At 37.5% G+C, this 20,275-nt stretch overlaps 2 protein-coding genes across 13 annotated transcripts in view; one reads left to right on the top strand and one right to left on the bottom strand.

The window, feature by feature from the left end:
- HYCC2 (hyccin PI4KA lipid kinase complex subunit 2) overlaps positions 1-8,738 on the bottom strand; it is a 73,236-nt gene extending 64,498 nt beyond the window's left edge. For 3 of the 11 annotated variants that reach the window (XM_059168439.1, XM_059168449.1, XM_059168448.1), the window contains exons 1-2: positions 8,391-8,486; positions 7,588-7,621 (exon numbers count right to left, since the gene is read on the bottom strand). The gene's annotated coding sequence lies outside the window, so the exon portion shown is untranslated. The other 8 variants (XM_059168446.1, XM_059168441.1, XM_059168443.1 and 5 more) reach the window with 7 other exon arrangements.
- NDUFB3 (NADH:ubiquinone oxidoreductase subunit B3) lies at positions 8,700-17,370 on the top strand. 2 transcript variants are annotated; one of them, XM_059168451.1, is made up of 3 exons: positions 8,700-8,847; positions 14,898-15,039; positions 17,076-17,369. In XM_059168451.1, exons 2-3 carry the CDS (start codon positions 14,900-14,902, stop codon positions 17,230-17,232), a joined length of 297 nt encoding a protein of 98 aa, XP_059024434.1. In that variant the 5' UTR covers positions 8,700-8,847; positions 14,898-14,899; the 3' UTR covers positions 17,233-17,369. The 2 variants fall into 2 exon arrangements, with proteins under 2 accessions (XP_059024434.1, XP_059024436.1); XM_059168453.1 differs by having other exon boundaries at positions 8,705-8,830; positions 17,076-17,370.
- The last annotated feature ends 2,905 nt before the right edge of the window (positions 17,371-20,275 follow it).

The following is a 20,275-nucleotide window of genomic DNA, read 5'->3' as shown; positions in this document are numbered from 1 at the left end:
AGGAAGCAAGATAAAACAAGGAGCCTATACTCTATGCACCATTATAGCTCAGCTGGAGGGGTGTTTATAGTAGCTTGGTACAGTGACAAGATTTCATAATGCAGTACTGTAATTTCTTGCCAACATTTAGGAGTTATGTTCTAGAAAAGTAACGTGACTTATAAAACTGTCACTGCCAAGACCAAATTATATGAAAATAAGAGGTTAGGAAAAATAAATATTTTGATGAAAGATGTTCAATCAGCTGTTTAAAAACTGTTCAGTAACCTTTCTATAGAATAACCCTTCAAGTTTTCAGGTAATATTGTTGTATGCACAACAATCAAATAAGGTTGATTTCCCATATATTATACAGACTACTGTACCTCATAAATATTTTGAACCTGCCCTACCTCGCTTGCCATTTAACAACTTTATATTATACTTATGTTATTTGTACTTGTTAAGTCTCAATGTTTCAAATTCTTAGTGAATGTACCATTTTCTTTGGACTATTTTCCATCCTTACATCAAAATAGGAAATAATTTGAATGTCTGTGTCTCACCAAAATTTATATATTGAAATACTAACTAATCCTCAATATAATGGTATTAAGAGGTGGGGCCTTTGGGATGTGATTACATCATAGGGGTAGAGCACCCATAAATGGGATGTATACACTTAGAAAAGAGACCCCAGAGAGCTCTCTTACCCCTTTTGCCATCTGATAACACAATGAGAGGATAGCCATCTCTGAACCAGGAAGTGAGCTCTCAGTAGAAAAACAATTTGCTGGCACATTGATCTTGGACTTCCCAGCCTCCAGAACTGTGAGAAATAAATTGTTGTTTAAGCCACCTAGTCTATCATACTTTATTATAGCAGCCCAAACTTAGAGAGACAGAGTTCTTTTTCCATTCCCCTGAATTTAGGCTAGGTTTGCGAGTTGCTTTAACCAACAGAATGTGATGGAAGGGACATCATGTAAGTTCCAGAGGCTAAGCCCTAAAGAGTTGGAGCCCTGCAGCTTCTACCTTCACCTTTTCAAAATGCTACCGAGGGGTGCCTGGGTGGCTCAGTCGGTTAAGTGTATGCCTTTGGCTCAGGTCAAGATCCCGGGGTCCTGGGATCGAGCCCCACATTGGGCTCCCTGCTCAGCAGCGAGCCTACTTCTCCCTCTCCCTCTGCTGCTCCCTCTGCTTGTGCTCTCTCTCTCTCAACTAAATAAATAAAATCTTTAAAAAAAAGGGGGGGGACACCTGGGTGGCTCAGCGGGTTAAGCCTCTGTTTTTGGCTCAGGTCATGATCTCAGAGTCCTGGAATCGAGGCCTGCGTCAGGCTCTCTGCTTAGCAGGGAGCCTGCTTCCCCCTCTCTCTCTGCTTGCCTCTCTGCCTACTTGTGATCTTTCTCTGTGTGTCAAATAAATAAATAAAATCTTTAAAAAGAAAAAAAAAAAAAAAAAAAAAGAATGCTACCCTGAAAATGCCATGTAAGATTGCCAGACTAGCCTACTAGAGAATGAGAAGCCACACTTTAACGACAGCTAGCACCAAGTGCAAACATGTGAGTGAGGACACCCTGGACCTTCTAACTCAGTCAATTCTCCAGGCAGAGTCAACTACATGAGAGAGCCAAGTGAAACCAACAGAGGAACTTCTCAGTTAACCTAAAGACGATGAAAAACAATAAATCTCTTTGCCCTAAGCCATTAAGTTTTGGTGCAGTGTGTTGGGCACCAATACCAAAAACCACAAAAAACTAAAACAAACAAAATCCCAACTTTAAAATAACAATACTTAATAGTTCCTTAAGATGAGAAAAATCACTCAAGATTTTTCTTTTTTTATCTTCAATTCACCTACTGTAGTATCCCCGAGGTAATGCTGATTCCAATGCTTCATTCCACTATGATTAAAAAAATAAAATTAGGGGCACATGGGTGGCTCGGTCGTTAAGCGTCTGCCTTCAGCTCGGGTCATGATCCCAGGGTCCTGGGATAGAGCCCCACATCAGGCTACCTGCTCCGCGGGAAGCCTTCTCCCTCTCCCACTCCCCCTGCTTGTGTTCCCTCTCTCACTGCGTTTCTCTCTGTCAAATAAATAAATAAAGAATCTTAAAAAAAAAAAAAAAAGAAAGAAAAGAAAGAAAAGAAAAGAAATTAATGTATGAAAGAACAACAGGGAGCCACTGAAGTATTTTGCATGAAGTAAGTAATATGTGATAGGTACTTCAGAAAGAACACTCTTGTTGCACTCTAGAATGGACTGGCAGGAGGTAAGACTGACTCAAGGATGACCCATAAGACTGTTGGAATGGTCCTAGTGAAAGGCCTAGAAAGAGATGAGAGGCCTAAACGATCACTGCTGCTGGGGCCACTACTACTACATTTACTATGTATTTATGATGTACTAAATACTGTAATAAGAACCTTACTTACATTTGCTCATTTAATCTAATTACCCTTTAAAATAAAATTTTTATTTTTTTTAAATAAAAAGACTCACAAGAAGTTCCCAAAATATGTGCCAGGAGGTCCCAGGTACCTTTGGTCTAATTTCCCCCAATGGAAACATCTTGCATAAATATGGTAAAATATCAGGAAATTCACACTGGCACAGTCTACAGACTTATTCAGATATCAGCAGTTATAAAGCCACTCACTTGTGTGTGCAGTTTTATACAATTTTATTTTATATATATATATATACACACACACACATATATAAAAAAATATATATTTATTTGTGTAACTGTTGCCACAATCAAGATACAGACTGTTCTATCAAGAGGCTCCCCTCTCCCTGATCTTTAACTCCCAGTAATCATTAATCTACTCTTCAGGCCTATCATTTTGTTATTTTAAGAACATTATATAAATGGAGTCATAGAGTATATAACCTTTTGAGAGTGGCTTTTTTTCACTTAAGACTCTTCCAAATTGCATGTATCAACAGTTCATTCTTTTTTATTGCTGCATAGTGGTCCACGGTATAAAATGTGCCAGTTTGTTTAACCATTCCCTTGAAGAACATCTGAATTGTTTCCAGTTTAGGGTTATTAGGAATTAAGTTGCTATGAACATTCATGTACAGATTTTTATGTGAATATAAGTTTCAATTTCTCTGGAATAAATGCCCAAGAATGCAACTGCGCAGTTGTACTACTCTGTTTTTAACGACAAAGAAACTGAGGCTACAAATGTGAAGTCAGAATTCTAATCCAGAGAGTACACCTCTAAGTCCTAACTCTTTTTACTTCTTTTTTTTTTTTTTTTAAGATTTTATTTATTTATTTGACAGACAGAGATCACAAGGAGGCAGAGATAGGCAGAGAGAGAGGAGGAAACAGGCTCCCTGCGGAGCAGAGAGCCCGATGCGGGGCTCAATCCCAGGACCCTGGGATCATGACCTGAGCCGAAGGCAGAGGCTTTAACCCACTGAGCCACCCAGGCGCCCTCTTCGTACTTCTCAAGACTGTAGAAATTGAGAGAAGTAAATGAAATTTAAAAAGTAGTAAAAGGTACAGTCAACAGAAGCCAGCATTGTTGAGATGAAGGATACATGAATAAAGTGTCAAAGATAATACCAGGTTCCAGCTTCAGCACATGAGATGATAAAAGATAAAAATATGAATTCACTTTAAGACATACTGTATTTGAGGGACCTGCAAGTCATCCTCATCTAGCAGGCAATTAGATTATAAAACAGGAACCAGAGATCAAGGAAAAGCTCTGGATTAAAGACAGACCTAAGTATCATCACATTTAGAGGCTAACTGAGCAAATAAAATCAGAGGAACAAGGTACATAATGAGAAGAGATTTGACCACAGAATTCTGAACAGAAACATTTGTTCCTTCTAGTTTTTTTTCCACAAACAATAAATAGTAAGTGCTGTGACAGACTGCAAGTTCATACTAACTTTAGATTTTACAATCATCAAGTAGAAAGTACAGAGGTATACTCCCCACTCCCTTTTTCATTTAGAAAGAAAAAAACTACAAAAGGAATATTTGCTGGTTAAAAAGCCTCACTACTACTCTGTTTAAAATCATAACGGTGGGGCGCCTGGGTGGCTCAGTGGGTTAAGCCGCTGCCTTCGGCTCGGGTCATGATCTCAGAGTCCTGGGATCGAGTCCCACATCGGGCTCTCTGCTCAGTGGAGAGCCTGCTTCCCTCTCTCTCTCTCTCTGCCTGCCTCTCCATCTACTTGTGATTTCTCTCTGTCAAATAAATAAATAAAATCTTTAAAAAAAAAATCATAATGGTGGATACATGTCACTTTTCATTTGTCCAATGTACAAGGCCAAGACCAAACCCTACTGTAAGTTATGGCTTTGGGTGATAATGATGTATCAATTTAGGTTCATCAATTGTAACAAATGTACCACTCTATGGGGTAGACTGATAATGGAGGAGGCTATACATGTGTGTGTGTGGGTATGTGGTATATTGTTGTACCTCCCACTCAATTTTACTGTTAACCTAAAACTGCTCTAAAATATAAAGTCTGATTAAAAAAGTGTTTTTAATCCTCCATACAAAAGGACATATAAAAAGATTAGTTTCATTTGCCACTCAGCATACAACTCCCTCCACATATTTTTTCAAAAAATATATGGGGAAAAGAATATAAAGAAGTAAATGACAAATCTTGGTAGCTAACAAAAGTCTAAATTAAGACAAAGCACTATCAGGAATCAAGGATTATGTCAATTATACCTCAATTTAAAAAAAAAAGAGTTAAGGGGCCATAATAACAAAAGTGACAGATAAACTGAATTCAAATACTTCTGGGAGTTAAGTGTTTTACATAGAACAAAATAAATATTTTGTAACCCATGCTTTGTCATTCAATAAATTAGTGTCACTTACCATAGTTTATGAATTTTTTTAGCAGTTATATTTCAAACCTAGAAAGAACTATAATTCTGTAAGTGATCAAAGTCATACCTCTTAATACATTACAAAATTGAGCTTTTACATCTTTCTCCAAAATTAGTCTACTCATCTACTTTTTCTTATACTTGTCTCCACGGCAGAGACCCAAACAGAAAAGTTTAGACTTTGTTAAAGATGGACCATGAATTTCTTTCATTTTTTAAATTAACATATAATGTATTATTTGCTTCAAGGGTACAGGTCTATGAATCAGTCTTACACAATTCACAGCACTCACCATAGCACATACCCTTCCCAACTGGATCATGAATTCCTAAAAAGGGCCTATATTCAACACACTCACAGTTTCAAGTTTTAACATATATTAACATATATATTAGTAAATATTTACACAAAAGATAAATGTGCATTTTCATTGTATCATAGCAATATCCCAAAAGAACTTTAATCAAGAAAACTTCCAATTTGTATTTTCCAGTGCTATTTAATTCTAAAACTAGACAGCTTTCAGAGATAATAAAAAAACAAGATATGACTCAACATCTGTACAAATTAGCACAGGTCTGAATTGTGGAAGAAATTATTTTGGTTTATGGAAAGCAGCTGTCAAGAAAAAACTAATCCAAAACATTCAGGACAATTTTTATTTTGACAATTTTAGCTGCTCGTCAGAAAATCTAGCCTGGCCATGACATTAAAATGGTGAAATTTTATTGAACTATAAAAATACTGGTAGATTTAGTAGGCCTTTCTTTCAAGTGAATACTGTTGCTATTTCATCCCACAAACATGAGAGCCATAAATTAGATCACTAATTCTAAAGTGGAAGCCAGTGATGAACCATATTACCTAGGAGATCTTTTTTTCCTTCACGATGTATCTACCTCCCTTCACATTCCTCCTACCACTGAGATTCTGAAGGGAAGTGGAGGTGATAAAATAGGTATATGTGTATGCCTATTTTTTTTTAACTCCCAGGTTATTCTGATACATATGTAACTCTCCACCTTCAGGAGATTTTGTGAATTAGGTCCAACTCTATTTTTTAACACTGTATCAACAGCAGACAAAGGACCAGAGCTACAAAGAGCTAAGATCTTAGAAGGCTCTGCAGGTTAAGGGCTATATTCACACCAGTTGTAAGCCACCTTCAGAGCTTTCTGTGTCAGCTCCCTCCAGAATTCATGATGTTATATTTTAGACAATGACAAATACTCAGTTTATCATCCTGAGAAAGGCACATAGTCTACTAGCCAGATAAAAATATAAAAAAGCTATTTTGGACATCAAAAAAACTAAGAAACCTCAGGGAATGAAAGACAGAAATTCCTCTGTTCTTGAATTAAAAGAACAACAGCAAAGTACTTTTTTTGGTCCAGCTTAGAACTTGTTTAGAGACTTTCTGTCCATGTTTTATCATTTTAGCTTTTTATTATGTAACAGCATTGGTTTTTCTATTATAAAGTTCAGTCAAGCTGAAAATCTTAATCATTACAGAATTTAATAAACTACTGTTAAACACCAAAGCTGAGAATTAAAAACAATCAATCTTAAGTCCCTACTGCATGTCAAGATGGCTTAAGAGGTGGATTTAAGAAGCTCTGAATAAGGTCTATTTTAAAGCAAAAATGATACTTCTTTACAGCCAGTGTTTCAAATTCCTTATGAACAATTCCAATACTTAAGTATGTCAGAAAACTGGGCTTCTAATGATGCATAAATAATAAGCCAATTATTATTATATTCTAATTATGACTAGTGTTTCTTAAATCACTGGGTAATTTCCCACTCAATGTGCAACTTCGTTGCATTCTACAATGACACCTACTGGCCATTCAAAATCAGCCATTAGTTCTCTAAGACAGCCCTAGTAGGCTGGTTACATAAGAAGAAACACATACACACAGGAACACACACACACACATACACACACACCACCCTGCACAAAAGCAGAGATTTGTTCACAGGTACTCACACTACAGAATTCTACCTAAAACAGAAAGTATTCTTTGTGACTAGATAGTACCACTCTTGCAAAAAAGATAGGAAGACAAAGAGTGAAACACCAAGTATCAAAATTTTTAACTTAAGTCTTGATAAATATCTCCGTAGTAACATTTCAGAACAAACTCCACCTCTTTTTGCCAAATGATACTTAAAACAAAATGAATCTTTTAATTTAGGTTCTGGGATATACTAATGTAAATTATCATTAATACAAAAAGGAAAGTTACACACTTGCTCTACTACATTAGTCCTCATCTTCTCAGGTAAAGGCTACATTTCAGTCAGCTTACATGTTATCAATTTATAATGCTTCTTTTAAAGTTTTCCAGTGTGTTATAAAATCTAATTTTAAATGTAGTTCATCCTTCCGTACAAATAATGAAATTCCTGTTTTACTCTACATTCCATTGTGCAAACAATTATAAAAACTCAGACAAAAGATAATAATTTACAGTTCATTGTGTCTGTAAATACGTTTTACCTCAGCTGGAGAGGTTCAAAGAGCATACTTCCTAAACCTAAGAAATAATTCATAACTAGTTTATCAGACCTAGTAAGCAAATTACTTAAAAGATGACTTCTTCTCCCCACCCTATCCCCCTTCAAACCACCACATTATTTTCAGTCCCTAACATCCACAGTATGGGGGGGGGGGGATCTAACAACTAATTTTCTAGTCATTTTCCAACTTGCACTTACCTCTAACAATAGATTTTTGAGGCTCTCCACTTTCCTGAAGATTAAAAAATATATATATTTATAATCAGCCGTCACCGTCAAACCAAATTCATGAACTACAAAACATGAACCTGGCTCCTAGTCTCAAACTAACATTTCTCTCAGCCCAAGTCCGTATTTGGGATAAGCTTCCCGACTACCCTTCATGCTTCTTCACCGATAGGAGCCTGCCGACGTAGTAAGCGCTCAAACCAAGGAAAAAACTATTCTAACACATCACTAGGTTGCAAGACCTCCTCTTCCAAGGGCGACAACCTAGTTGTTTGGGTAAATAACAGCCAAGGGTTACATAATGTATAGCTATAAAGAGTTCGAAGGATCTGGCCGCCAGTAAATTACGTTTCTTCTCCACACACCCTTCCCACCCTGAGAAATGGCCATAAGAAGCAATTCCAGGATTTCTCTCCGGTGCCTGCAATGCCTCGTCCTTTTCTTAGAGCTTCGTGCAAGGAACTCCTCCATCCCTCACGATGTCGTCTGGCTCCCGCCTCTCTCCTCTCTCTGCCATTGCCACCGCAGCCCCTCACGCCCTAGGCCCCCACGTCGCCCCGCAAGGTTCAGCCTCCACCAGCCTCAGCGGCTTTCTCCTCACGACCCTCCCAAGCTGCTACCTGGTCTACGCGAGGTTCCGGAACCACCAACTCTCCAGCTACCGCCTTCCAAGACCACCCTCGTCACATCCTCTCTACGGTTCCCGCAGCCCGAGGAGAAAATCCCTCCTGATCTAGCACTCCGCGTCCCCCAAAGACAGCGCCGCCGCCTACCTGTCACCCCGCTGCCTCCGGCTTCTCACCGCCACCGCCTCCCGCAGCAGCCTGCCAACTGCAGCGCAACAACCAGCCTTCCCATTGGCCGCTTCCACGCTCTAACAACTGCCTCCCTTACTGGCTGGAGCATTTCGCGGCCCTCCCCTCTGTGCAGTGTCTAAGGATTCCGGTCTCCCAGCAAGGAAAACATCGCCTCTTCCCTCCCATTCTCTCCTCTACAATTATTCTTACCTCAGTCGGACTCCCTATGCACAGATGCGCGGAAAAAATGTCGACTTCCAGCACCCTTCATATCGTCCGCCCTCGGTCCAGGAATCCGTGACCTGGTGCGGAACGTTAAATGGCCGCTCCGCTTTCCTGCCGTAAGGCACTGCAGGGGACAACTTCCGTTTCCGCTTGGCGCCGGCTGGAAGATTGACTCTTGAGTGTCGTGAGAGGTCAGATTTGCTGTCAGGTAAATGAGAGTTGGTGGGAGGCTTCTTGGTCAGGAATAAGAGTGAGACTGTTCTGGGGATTGTGGAAAAGGGTAAGGCTAAATGGAGAATGGCCTTGAGCGTAGGTACCTCGAGGGAAGGGGATCGAAGAAGTAGCGATAGTGAGGGGTACTTTGTGGAAGGATGCGGTGAGAGTTACTGTGGTTCGGTCCACACGCCCTCCCCCTCCTTTCCCACCTGCAACCCCCCGCCCTGTGTTTTCTGGTTTACCTCCGAATTGAATAAAGGCAGAACAGCTCCAAATCGAAAAGTCCTAAAATGACAATAATTGCAATGCCTGCCTCACAACACTCACGTATGGTTTCAAGTAAGGCTTTTCTGGGGTGAATGTTTATGATAACGTTAAAGTGAGAAAAGCAGGGTACAAAATCCCATCCATTTGTAGAGTGATTACTGTTGTTAAATGGCACATAAGTAGGCGCAGAGACTGGAGGAGACGCTAAAAGTTCACTTGTCTTTTATTTTTTTAATGCCCTTCGTCACAGTTTTAAAAATGAGGGCTCGTTGGGTTATCTACTTGAAGGTCGTTGGTAAACCATAAAATTACATGTACTGTGAGTGGCGTTATCCTCTTATTTTCTAGTTAGGGAAGGTATGCCAGCCCCCCTAGCGGAGGTGGAGTCGATCTCCACGAAAGTAGAGATTCACTCCAAACACAGGTAGCTAGCTTTTTAGAAGTTTCATGATTATAGGTGTTTTCTTTGTTGAACTAATAAACTTACTGTTTTTTGTCTGAACCGTTCTGAAACTAAAATAATTATCCGATGTTGAATCCTTGGCATGATCTGTCGTTTATCTGATTTTAGTTTTTATTGTGAAATATCCATAGCAGAAGGGTGTATAAAATATAAATATGTTTAAAGAGTTACAATTAAGAAAGACAACTATCATATGATCTCCCTGATATGAGGAAGTGGTGATGCAACATGGGGGCTTAAGTGGGTAGGAGAAGAATCAATGAAACAAGATGGGATTGGGAGGGAGACAAACTATAAGTGACTCTTAATCTTACAAAACAAACTGAGGGTTGCTGGGGGGAAGGGGGTTGGGAGAAGGGGGTGGGGTTATGGACATTGGGGAGGGTATGTGCTTTGGTGAGTGCTGTGAAGTGTGTAAACCTGGCGATTCACAGACCTGTACCCCGGGGATAAAAATACATGTTTATAAAAAAATAAAAAATTTAAAACATCAAAGAAAAAAAAAAAGTCTGGTATCCAAATATTTAAAACAACATATCCCATTTTTCAAACAAAACTTTATGTATAATCCCAATAAATTTACAAAATACAAAAAAAAAAAAAAGCGTTACAATTAAGCAAACCCCTCACATTAGAAAATAAAACATTGCCAGTAATAGAACTTGCATTCTCAGCAGACGTGATTATCCTTCAAAGAGATGAAAATTGGCTCTTGGAGGAAAGGTGAAAAAAATCTTAAAGACTGCTATGGTTTGTGGCCCTCCAAAGAGCCATGGTACCTTAGCAGATAAGTATGGTATATCCGTGGTATTAAAATTTCACTGGGGCGGGGGGTGAGAATGTGATAAGGAAAAAAATATCTGAAAAAGCTCCTTTGGGGTGCAAGAATTAAAAGTAGACTGAAAAGTACTACCTTAGATGATCCCTGTATGAGCTTCTGTGATTCTGTCTCTTCCACCAAGAGTAACCACCATCCTAACTTGTGATAAACATTCACTTTTTTTGCTTTAATTTTTCCATCTGTGGTGCATTCCTTAAAAAAAAAAAAATGAATTGTCTGGTTTTTCAGTTTATATAAATAGAATGGAAGTGTATGTATTTTTGAAACTCAAACCTTGTTCATTATTTGTGAGATTTGTTCATACTTTTGCATGTAGTTCTTCATTGTGTACTCCATAGCGTGACTTCCATAAATGATGCGTTATTATTGTTGGATATTTGAATTGTTTACAGTTTGGGGTTAGCCACATAAACCTAAGAAGATTCTTATAAAATAGATCTATTGTTAAAATATATATGTGTGTGTGTGTGTATAGTTACACACACAAGTTTGTTTTTTTTTTAAAGATTTTATTTATTTATTTGACAGAGATCACAAGTAGGCAGAGAGGCAGGCAGAGAGAGAGAGGAGGAAGCAGGCTCCCTGCTGAGCAGAGAGCCCAATGCGGGGCGATGCGATACGGGGCGATGCAGGGCTCGATCCCAGGACCCTGGGATCATGACCTGAGCCGAAAGCAGAGGCTTTAACCCACTGAGCCACCCAGGCGCCCCCACACATAAGTTTTTAATAACAGTGCTGTCCAATGGAAATATAATGCAAGACTCATATGTAATTTACAGTTTTCTAGTAGCTATATTACAAAGATAAAAAGAAACAAAGTTAATTTATATATTTTGTCTAAGCCAGCATATTCAAAGTATTATTTCAAGATGTAATCAGTATTGAAAGTTATTAATGAAATGTTTTACATTTTCTTTATACTGTCTCAAAATTGATGTATTTTACACTTAAATATGTTTGTATGGTAAGTTGTCATAAATATAAACACTTGATCTATGTTTATATTTTGCAAAATTTACAACTAAAAAAATAAATCCATATACCTAAATTGTTCCAAACACACTAAAATTTTCTAGTAACTGATTTGAGAATCCAACTTAAAATTTAAATTAATTAAAATTAAATAAAAGTTGTAATTCCCAGTTGCACTGGTCACACTTAGAGTGCTAGTGAAAACCATATTGAATAGTGCAGATCTAGACCATAAGGTATTCAGATGTTGGACGTTTCTAGTTCAGACCAGTTTTTCACAGTGGTTGTGCTAACTAAGTCGCATTCTCATCACCTGGGTGTAAAAACACAATGTGATGTGTTTCCTACAAATCTCACAATCTTGCAAGGTAGGCTTTATCCTCATGTTATATGAGAAAACAAGTTCAGAGAGATTAAATTATTTGCCCAGAAGTTTATAGCTATCAGTGGTGCATCCAGGATTCAATCTGTATAGCACCAAAGTCTGCGCTGAAGTAGAATTCCAAACTTCCTTCAAGTGATCAGGATATCATTGTTTGATTTATGGCTATTTTGAAATAGAAATAATTTTTAAAAGAAAATGAAAAGTTCCTTAGAAATTGTGTTGTTCCGCTCTTTGAAAAGTCATTAAAATATTCTACTTAGTAAATGCCTTTAAAGGGACGCTTTCTGAAATATTTTAATGAGGTAGAAGAGAAAATGCATTGAATTTATTAAAGGAAATGAAGAGAAATTAATATATATACTTTCTTTTTTTTTTTTCAAAAATGTCTCCCGGATTACTTAATGTTTTGAACATAGCAATATTATAATTTAAAAATAGCCTTCATATATGGTAATGCATCCATTTTTCTGTTTTTTTTCTTTGTTTTTTTAAATGTGGGTGGGAGGGTTAGGGAGAGAATCTTAAGCAGGCTCCAGGCCCAGCACAGAGCCCGTTGCAGGGCATCATCTTACAACCCTAAGATCATGACCTGAGCTGAAATCAAGAGTCAGATGCTTAACAGCTGAGCCACCCAGGAGCCCCTTCATTTTTATTCTCAAAATCAAACTATTTCACCAAAAGATTTTGACATTTGTTTTGTATTCTTTTCCAGGTATGTTGATACTCAATTAGGGTTAGCATTCTAGGACTGACATTTGCCAAAATTGGGGTTTGTCTTGTAATCTCTTTAAAGACTTTTGAAATGAAACATTAAAAAAAATTTTTTTTTGTAAACATGGTATGAAGAAACCAAGATATACTAATGAAACACTTCTTAAAGTATTTCTTTTATAATAATGTATTGAATCTCAAAATCAGCTTGAAATCTGAAATGGTAATTTTTTTCCCTCTATTATTGAATCCACCAGATAATAATAAAATGTTTCACTGAAATTGTGAATGTTGTTTTAACTTGCATTTGGTGAGAATTGGTTTTCATTCTTTTTTAAAAGTAAAAAACATCAAAATAATGTTTTGTGATTATCTTAATATATTTAAATATAAAGTGTTGGTTAATTTGTCAGAATTACTATGTATAACACCCCCTCCAATATTCTGGGGACTATTGTTTAATGGAATGAACATTTCACATGATATATCTTTAGTATACATTGTCTAATAATTACTTCTGTCTTCTAAAATGCAGTGTAAGAGCCCTGCCCTATTATTGGGCCTGCTCAGAGTTATAAATGCAGGCATAATGGTAATAATTCTTTGGTTTGGTTTTATTTCTGGAGAGCAGTGATTATAGACTTGCTACTGCTAACCTTATACAAAAGGGGTATTAATTCATACCTCCTTAATTTGAAATTCATAGCAATTTAACTCGGGACTGAACTGAAGTTTATTTTTACATTATCTATGCACTGTAGTGCACTATAACACTAGTGGGGTGCCTGGCTGGCTCAGTCGGTAGAGCATGTAACTACTGATCCCTGGGTTGTAAGTTCAAGCCCCGTGTTGGATGTAGAGATTATGAATAAATAAACTTTAAAAAATAACACTTAATAAAACAGAAGTCTTTATTGTAACCATTACAGGCATATTTTATTTAAAGAGCCTTAGGGGTCCTAAGGTCTCTGTTGATACAGTTCAGGAGTCAGCAAACCATAGCCTGCTGGCCAAATCCAGCATATTGTCTGTTTTTATACTGCCCATGAGCTAAGAATGGTTTTTACAGATGAACATTTGGAATGAATTTGCTGACTAAAGAACCCTAACTTTGAGCCCCAGTTAAGCAAAATGCTATCCCCAGAAAAAGGAATTTCATTTGTTTCATCTGACCTATATTACAAAAAAATTGTAGTCACTTGTTATTATATCTTGAATTTATCAGTAAAGTTTTTTCCTCTTGTTATATAACTACCTACAAGATATCCTTGATTTTACCTCTTGGTCCACAAAGCCCAGGATATTTACTATCTGGTTCTTTACAGAAAAAGTTTTTGTGATCATAGATATTTAAACACAGTAACACTGCATTTTAAAAGAATCTTCTGAACAATGCAGGCAACAAAATAGTATGTACATTTTCGTTATGCATATTTACACATTGTGAAAGGACTAAAGCGAAGGAAACCGTATTGCTTAGAAGTTAGGAGCAGGTGTGCCTGGGTGGCTCAGTTGGTTACGCATCTGCCTCAGGCTTGGGTCATGATCTCATGGTCCTGGGATGGAGCCCCACATTCGGCTCCCTGCTTATTGGGGAGTCTGCTTATCTCTCTGCCTCTACCTGCTCCTTCCCTTGCTTGTGATTGCTTTCTGTCTTTCTCACTGCCAAATAAATAAATAAATAGAATCTTTGGGGAGAAAAGAACTTAGGAGCAAGGGCTCTGAAACCAAACTACGAAGTTCAAAATCAATTGTACCATTTACTGTTTTTGTTACCTTCAAAAAGTTCCTTACCTTGTTGGAGCTTCATTGTCTTCATGTGTAAAATGATGATAATAACTGTAATTTAAGTTCAAAGAGTTGTTTTAGGAGTAATGGATTTAATACATGTTAAAGCACTCTGGTGCACCTGGCACATAGGGCACAATAAATATTAGCTCTCCTTACAATGAAGAAAGGAACAAAACAGTAAATGGTTATCTCTGAGTGGTGGGATTATTTTTTTAAAAGATTTTATTTATTTGTCAGAAAGAGACAGAACACAAGCAGGGGGAGAGGCGGGTAGAGGGAGAAGCAGGCTCCCTACTGAGCAGGGAGCCCGATGTGGGACTCCATTCCTGGACACTGGGATCATGACCTGAGCCAAAGGCAGATGTTTAACCAACCGAGCCATCCAGGTGTCCCAAGTGGTAGGATTATTGATTTTTTTTTCTTTTTTATATTTTGTATATGTATATTCTCTGTGAATATACACTAGTTATGTGATAGGATACTGTTTTATAAAACCTGTTAACTCAGAATTTTCAAGTATTTATTGGCTCTCCTTTTAAAACATCAACAGTATTAGGGTATTTAATATCTATGATTGGCATAGTTTTCTTTTGTGTTAATCTTATCCTTTAGACATGGCCCACGGACATGGGCATGAACATGGCCATAGTAAACTGGAACTTCCAGATTATAGACAATGGAAGATAGAAGGGACGCCATTAGAAACTGTCCAGGAGAGGCTGGCTGCACGAGGGCTAAGGGACCCATGGGGCCGGTAAGAATAATTAAATAATTTAGATAGAATTTATTCTAAAGGATCAGTATCTGTGTTCCTTTTTTTTTTTTTTAGTTGTTTTAGCTATTCTAGGGTTTTTTGTACTTACATTTGAATGTTAAAACAAGCTTTTCAGTTTCTATAAAAAAGTTGCTTGAATTTCAATTAAAAATCACATTAACTCAGAGCCAAACTGAGGATAATTGATGTCTTAACAAGTTAAATCAATTATATTGTATACCTGAAACTAATATTGCACTGTATGTTAACTAACTGGAATTTAAATAAAAACTTGAAACAATTCACATCTTAACAATATTGACCCTTCCAATCTATGGACAGTTCAGATTCTGTTGAATTTTCTCAGTAGTGTTTTATTGCTTTAAAAAACCAATCTATTTTATTAAATTTATCCCGAATTATTCCATATTTTATGCTATTGTAAATGGTAGTGTTAAATTGCCAATTTTCTCTGCTAATATGTGAAAATACAGTGGAGCTCTATACATCTACTTTGTATCTTGTTACTTGGGTAAATTCACATTTTTGTTCTAGCCGATTTTTTTTTTATAAATTTCTTAGAGTTTCCTTAATAGATGATCATTTTGTCTAAAATCAGTGTTCTTCCTTTTCAATTCATAAACTTTTTCTTTCTTGCATTATTACACTGGCTACTAGTACTATATAATACTAGTGTAATGTTGGATAAAAGCATTAGCTGACATCCATGCCTTGTTCCTTTTTTTTTTTTTTTTCAATTTATCTCTTCAAGTAATCTCTGCTTCCAGTGTGGGACCCTGAGATCAAAAGTCACATGCTCTATCAACTGATCCATCCAGCCAGGAGCCCTTGCCTTGTTCCTAAATGGGGGAAAGCATTCAGTCTTTTACCACTAAGTATATTCGTTGTAGGGCGTTTTGGAGTTTCTCTTGAGTGTTGAATTTTTTCAAATGCTCTTTCTGCATCTATTGAGATGCTCACATAGTTTTTTCATTCTGTTAATATGATGAATTACTCTTACTGATTTTAAAATGTCAAACCAATCTTGCATTCCTTTTTTTTTTTTTTGTCTTGCATTCCTAAGGGAAACCCTTCATCATAATATATTATCCTTTTATATGTTGCTAGAATCAATTTTCTAAAATTCTATTTATATCTGTGTTCATGAAGGATATTACCCTGTAGTTTTCTTCTAATGTCTTTGCTTTTGGTATCGAATTAGATTTGATTAACTCTCATATTTTCTAGTAAGTCAGATTTTTAGAGTTAATGGGGGGGGTTTCCATATAACATAATTTTTTCCACTCATTTATCCCTACCTGTGAGAGTAGACTTTTTTTTACTACAGCTCTCTGAATTCTGTTTACTTCTCTGTTCAGGATACTCAGAAGAATGATTGCCAGAGCAGAAAGTCAGTCCTCTTTTTTTTTATTAAGAAGTCTTCTAAAGCTCAGGCAGCTATGACAGGGAAAAGCCCTTGATTCTCTGGAAGAATAGTAATATTAAGTGTTACATACTCTTCTTCTGCCAAAGTATATCATACATTACCCTGTTGAATCTTTATAACAACACTATAAGGTAGATAGTAATCACCATTGAGTAAAAGAGGAAGCAAGCCCTGACAGGTTAAGTAATTTGACTACCCTAAAAAGTTGTGAATGTAAGTGACAGAGCAAGGTTTAATACCCAAGTTTCTAACTTCCTCTTTAAATGTTACTGTAATGACTGGTACGGGCAAAGTCACACAGCCAACCTCTCATGAGTAGCCTGAAGTGAGTCTTGCATTTAGGAATTCTGTAAAATCTTAGGTATTAATGACTGTGAAACCATCAAATCTTTTTCTTCTGTTTATGTGTGAAATGTGGGCATATAGACCTAATTATCTTATGTCACAGAAAAATTCATACTATGATCCACTTAGATTATCTTATATAAGGTTACATTTAAGTCTATTAGAAAGATGAAAATTAAATCTGTTTTAGTGAATGTATGTAATTTTTATGTGATTATAATTTTTCCCTTTTTTTCCCCTCTAGCAATGAAGCTTGGAGATACATGGGTGGCTTTGCACACAATGTTTCCTTTGTTGGTGCAATATTAAAAGGATTCAAATGGGGATTTGCAGCATTTGTGGTAGCTGTAGGGGCTGAATATTACCTGGAGTCCCAGAATAAAGAAAAGAAGCATCACTGAAGATAGTACCTGGAAGTATCTTAAAGGCTTCTTAACTCTCTTATAAAAATAAGCTTTCTTCAATGTAGCCTACTCTGTGTGTTTTTCCCTTAAAAAATACAAATAAGATTTAATAAAGTAATACAATGTGCTAGTCTGTTTTTGTCATTCTTTTAAAAAAAAAAAAGTCTCAGGGCACATGGCTGGCTCAGTTGGCAGAGCATGAGACTTTTGATCGTGGGGTCATGGGTTCAAGCCCCATGTTAGCTGTGGGGATTACTTTTTAAAAAATGTGTTAAGCCGTATAAGATTTGGTTTGAAATATATGGGGAGACTGAGTACCAGCGGTAGTGCATTCTGCATTTGGCAGAAAGCCAGCATATATTTGAACAAGTGGGTATGTTCAAAAAGATTTTGTTTGTTGCTTTTTCAAGATTTTTTTAGTGTGGTAAAGTTTGTCATCTTAACTGTTTTTAAGTGTGCAGTCTGTGGTACTAAATACATTCAAATGTGCAACAATCACCACCATTCATCCCCATAAATCTTTTTACCTTTTAAAACTGAAAGTCCGGGGCACCTGGGTGGCTCAGTGGGTTAAAGCCTCTGCCTTCAGCTCAGATCATGATCCCAGGGTCCTGGGATCAAGCCCCACATCGGGCTCTCTGCTCAGTGGGGAGCCTGCTTCTACCCTTCTCTCTCTGCCTGCCTCTCTGCCTACTTGTGATCTCTGCCTGTCAAATAAATAAATAAAATCTTTAAAAATAAATAAATAAATAAAATTTAAAAGTAGAAATAAAACTGAAAGTCTATGCCATTGAACAATAAGTCCTCATTACCCCTTCTCCCAGCCCTTGGCAGCCACCATTATGCTTTTTTTCTCTGATTTTGACTACTCAAAAGTACCTCATATAAATAGAATCCTACAGTATTTATCTCTTTGTGACTGGCTTATTTTACTTATCCCAATATCCTCAAATTTCATCCATACTGTAGCATGGCCAGAATTTCTTATTAAATCTGAATAGTATTCCATTGTATGTATATACTACATTTTGTCTTTCCATTCATCCATTGGTGACCACTTGGTTTGCTTCCACATTTTAACTGTTGTGAATATGCCACTATGAACATGGATGAACTCTGAATTTTTTTTTTTAAGATTTTATTTATTTATTTGACAGAGAGATCACAAGTAGGCAGAGAGGCAGGCAGAGAGAGAGAGGAGGAAGCAGGCTCCCTGCTGAGCAGAGTCCAATGTGGGCCTCAATCCCAGGACCCTGAGATCATGACCTGAGCCGAAGGCAGCGGCTTAACCCACTGAGCCACCCAAGCACCCCTGAACTCTGAATTTTAAATGGGGATTAGCCTTGCTGTTTTTAACCGTCCTCTGCAAGTCCTTTAGATTATGCTGTAAAACACTTGCCGCCCAGTTCTGACTGACATATCATATATCGTGTTCATTTGTCTTTATTGTGATATTATCTACTCTTACATTAAAGTCCTCATTATCCCAATGATTTGAGAAGTTTGACATTTTTTTCTATATCTCTAATAACAAACTACACATTCTTCCCACATTGAATTTTTAAATTTTTTAAAAAAAGATTTTTGGGGGACGCCTGGGTGGCTCAGTGGGTTAAGCCTCTGCGTTTGGCTCAGGTCATGATCTCAGGGTCCTGGGATCTGCGGGCATCAGGCTCTCTACTCAGTGGGGAGCCTGCTTCCCCCTCTCTCTCTGTCTGCCTCTCTGCCTGCTTGTGATCTCTCTGTCAAATAAATAAAACTTTAAAAAAATATATTTTTAGTATTTATTTACTAGAGAGAGTGAGTGTGTGAGGACAAGCGGGGGGGAAGGGCAGAGAGGGAGGGAGAAGCAGGATCCCGGCTAAGCAGAGAGCCCAGTGTGGGATCCTATCCCAGGACCCTGATATTATTACCTGAGCTGAAGACTTAACTGACAGAGCCACCTAGTTGCCCCAGATTTTTAAATTTTTTTTTTAATTTATTTGACAGAGAGAAATTACAAGTACACTGAGAGGCAGGCAGAGAGAGAGAGAGAGAGAAGGAAGCAGGCTCCCTGCTGAGCAGAGAACCCGATGCGGGACTTGATCCCAGGACCCTGAGATCATGACCCGAGCCGAAGGCAGCGGCTCAACCCACTGAGCCACCCAGGCGCCCCAGATTTTTAAATTTTGATTAATTAGTTTATAAGTTAAGTTGAAGCATAAACTTAAATTCTTTTTTTTTTTTAAGATTTTATTTATTTATTTGACAGATCACAAGTAGGCAGAGAGGCAGGCAGAGAGAGAGGAAGGGAAGCAGGCTCCCCGCTGAGCAGAGAGCCGGATGCGGGGCTCGATCCCAGGACCCCGGGATCACGACCCGAGCCTAAGGCAGAGGCTTCAACCCACTGAGCCACCCAGGCGCCCCTAAACTCAACTTCTTGAAGTGGTAATATTATTGCTTGAATAACAAGTTAATACAAAACTCTAGAGTGATTTTTTTTCTTTATAAATTTCTTTGTAAACATAGACTTGAGAAATCGCTAAATACACGAGACAAGAATTCCTAATAGTGTAAATGGGCTGTGGTAAAATGGAATAATAAAAAAGACTGCAAATGATAAGGAAAGTGTTTAACAGGTGATAAAGAACGATATGAAAATACAAATGCAAGATGCTAGATTTAAATTTGATCATATGAGTAATTACATTAAATATAGAATGGTCAAAGTGAAACTCTAAAATCTTTCAATTAAAACAAATTTTCAGCTTACGCAAAAAAGTGAGACCCAACTATAAGCTGTTTACATGAAAACTCCTTTAAAACATAGGGTAATAGAAAAAATATACTATGCAAACAGTAGTGAAAAGAATATTGACAAAATAGGGCACCTGGGTGGCTCAGTTGGTTAAGCAACTGCCTTCTGCTCAGGTCATGATCCTGGAGTCCCAGGATCGAGTTCCACACCGGGCCCCCGGCTCCATGGGGAGTCTGCTGCTCCCATCTCAAGCTCTCTCCCACTCTCTCTCTCAAATAAATATCTTTTTACAAAAAGAATATT

This window comes from Mustela lutreola, chromosome 3 (genome assembly GCF_030435805.1).
Source record: "Mustela lutreola isolate mMusLut2 chromosome 3, mMusLut2.pri, whole genome shotgun sequence".
Lineage (NCBI taxonomy): Eukaryota > Metazoa > Chordata > Mammalia > Carnivora > Mustelidae > Mustela > Mustela lutreola.
This window is presented reverse-complemented; position numbering and strand designations above follow the sequence as displayed.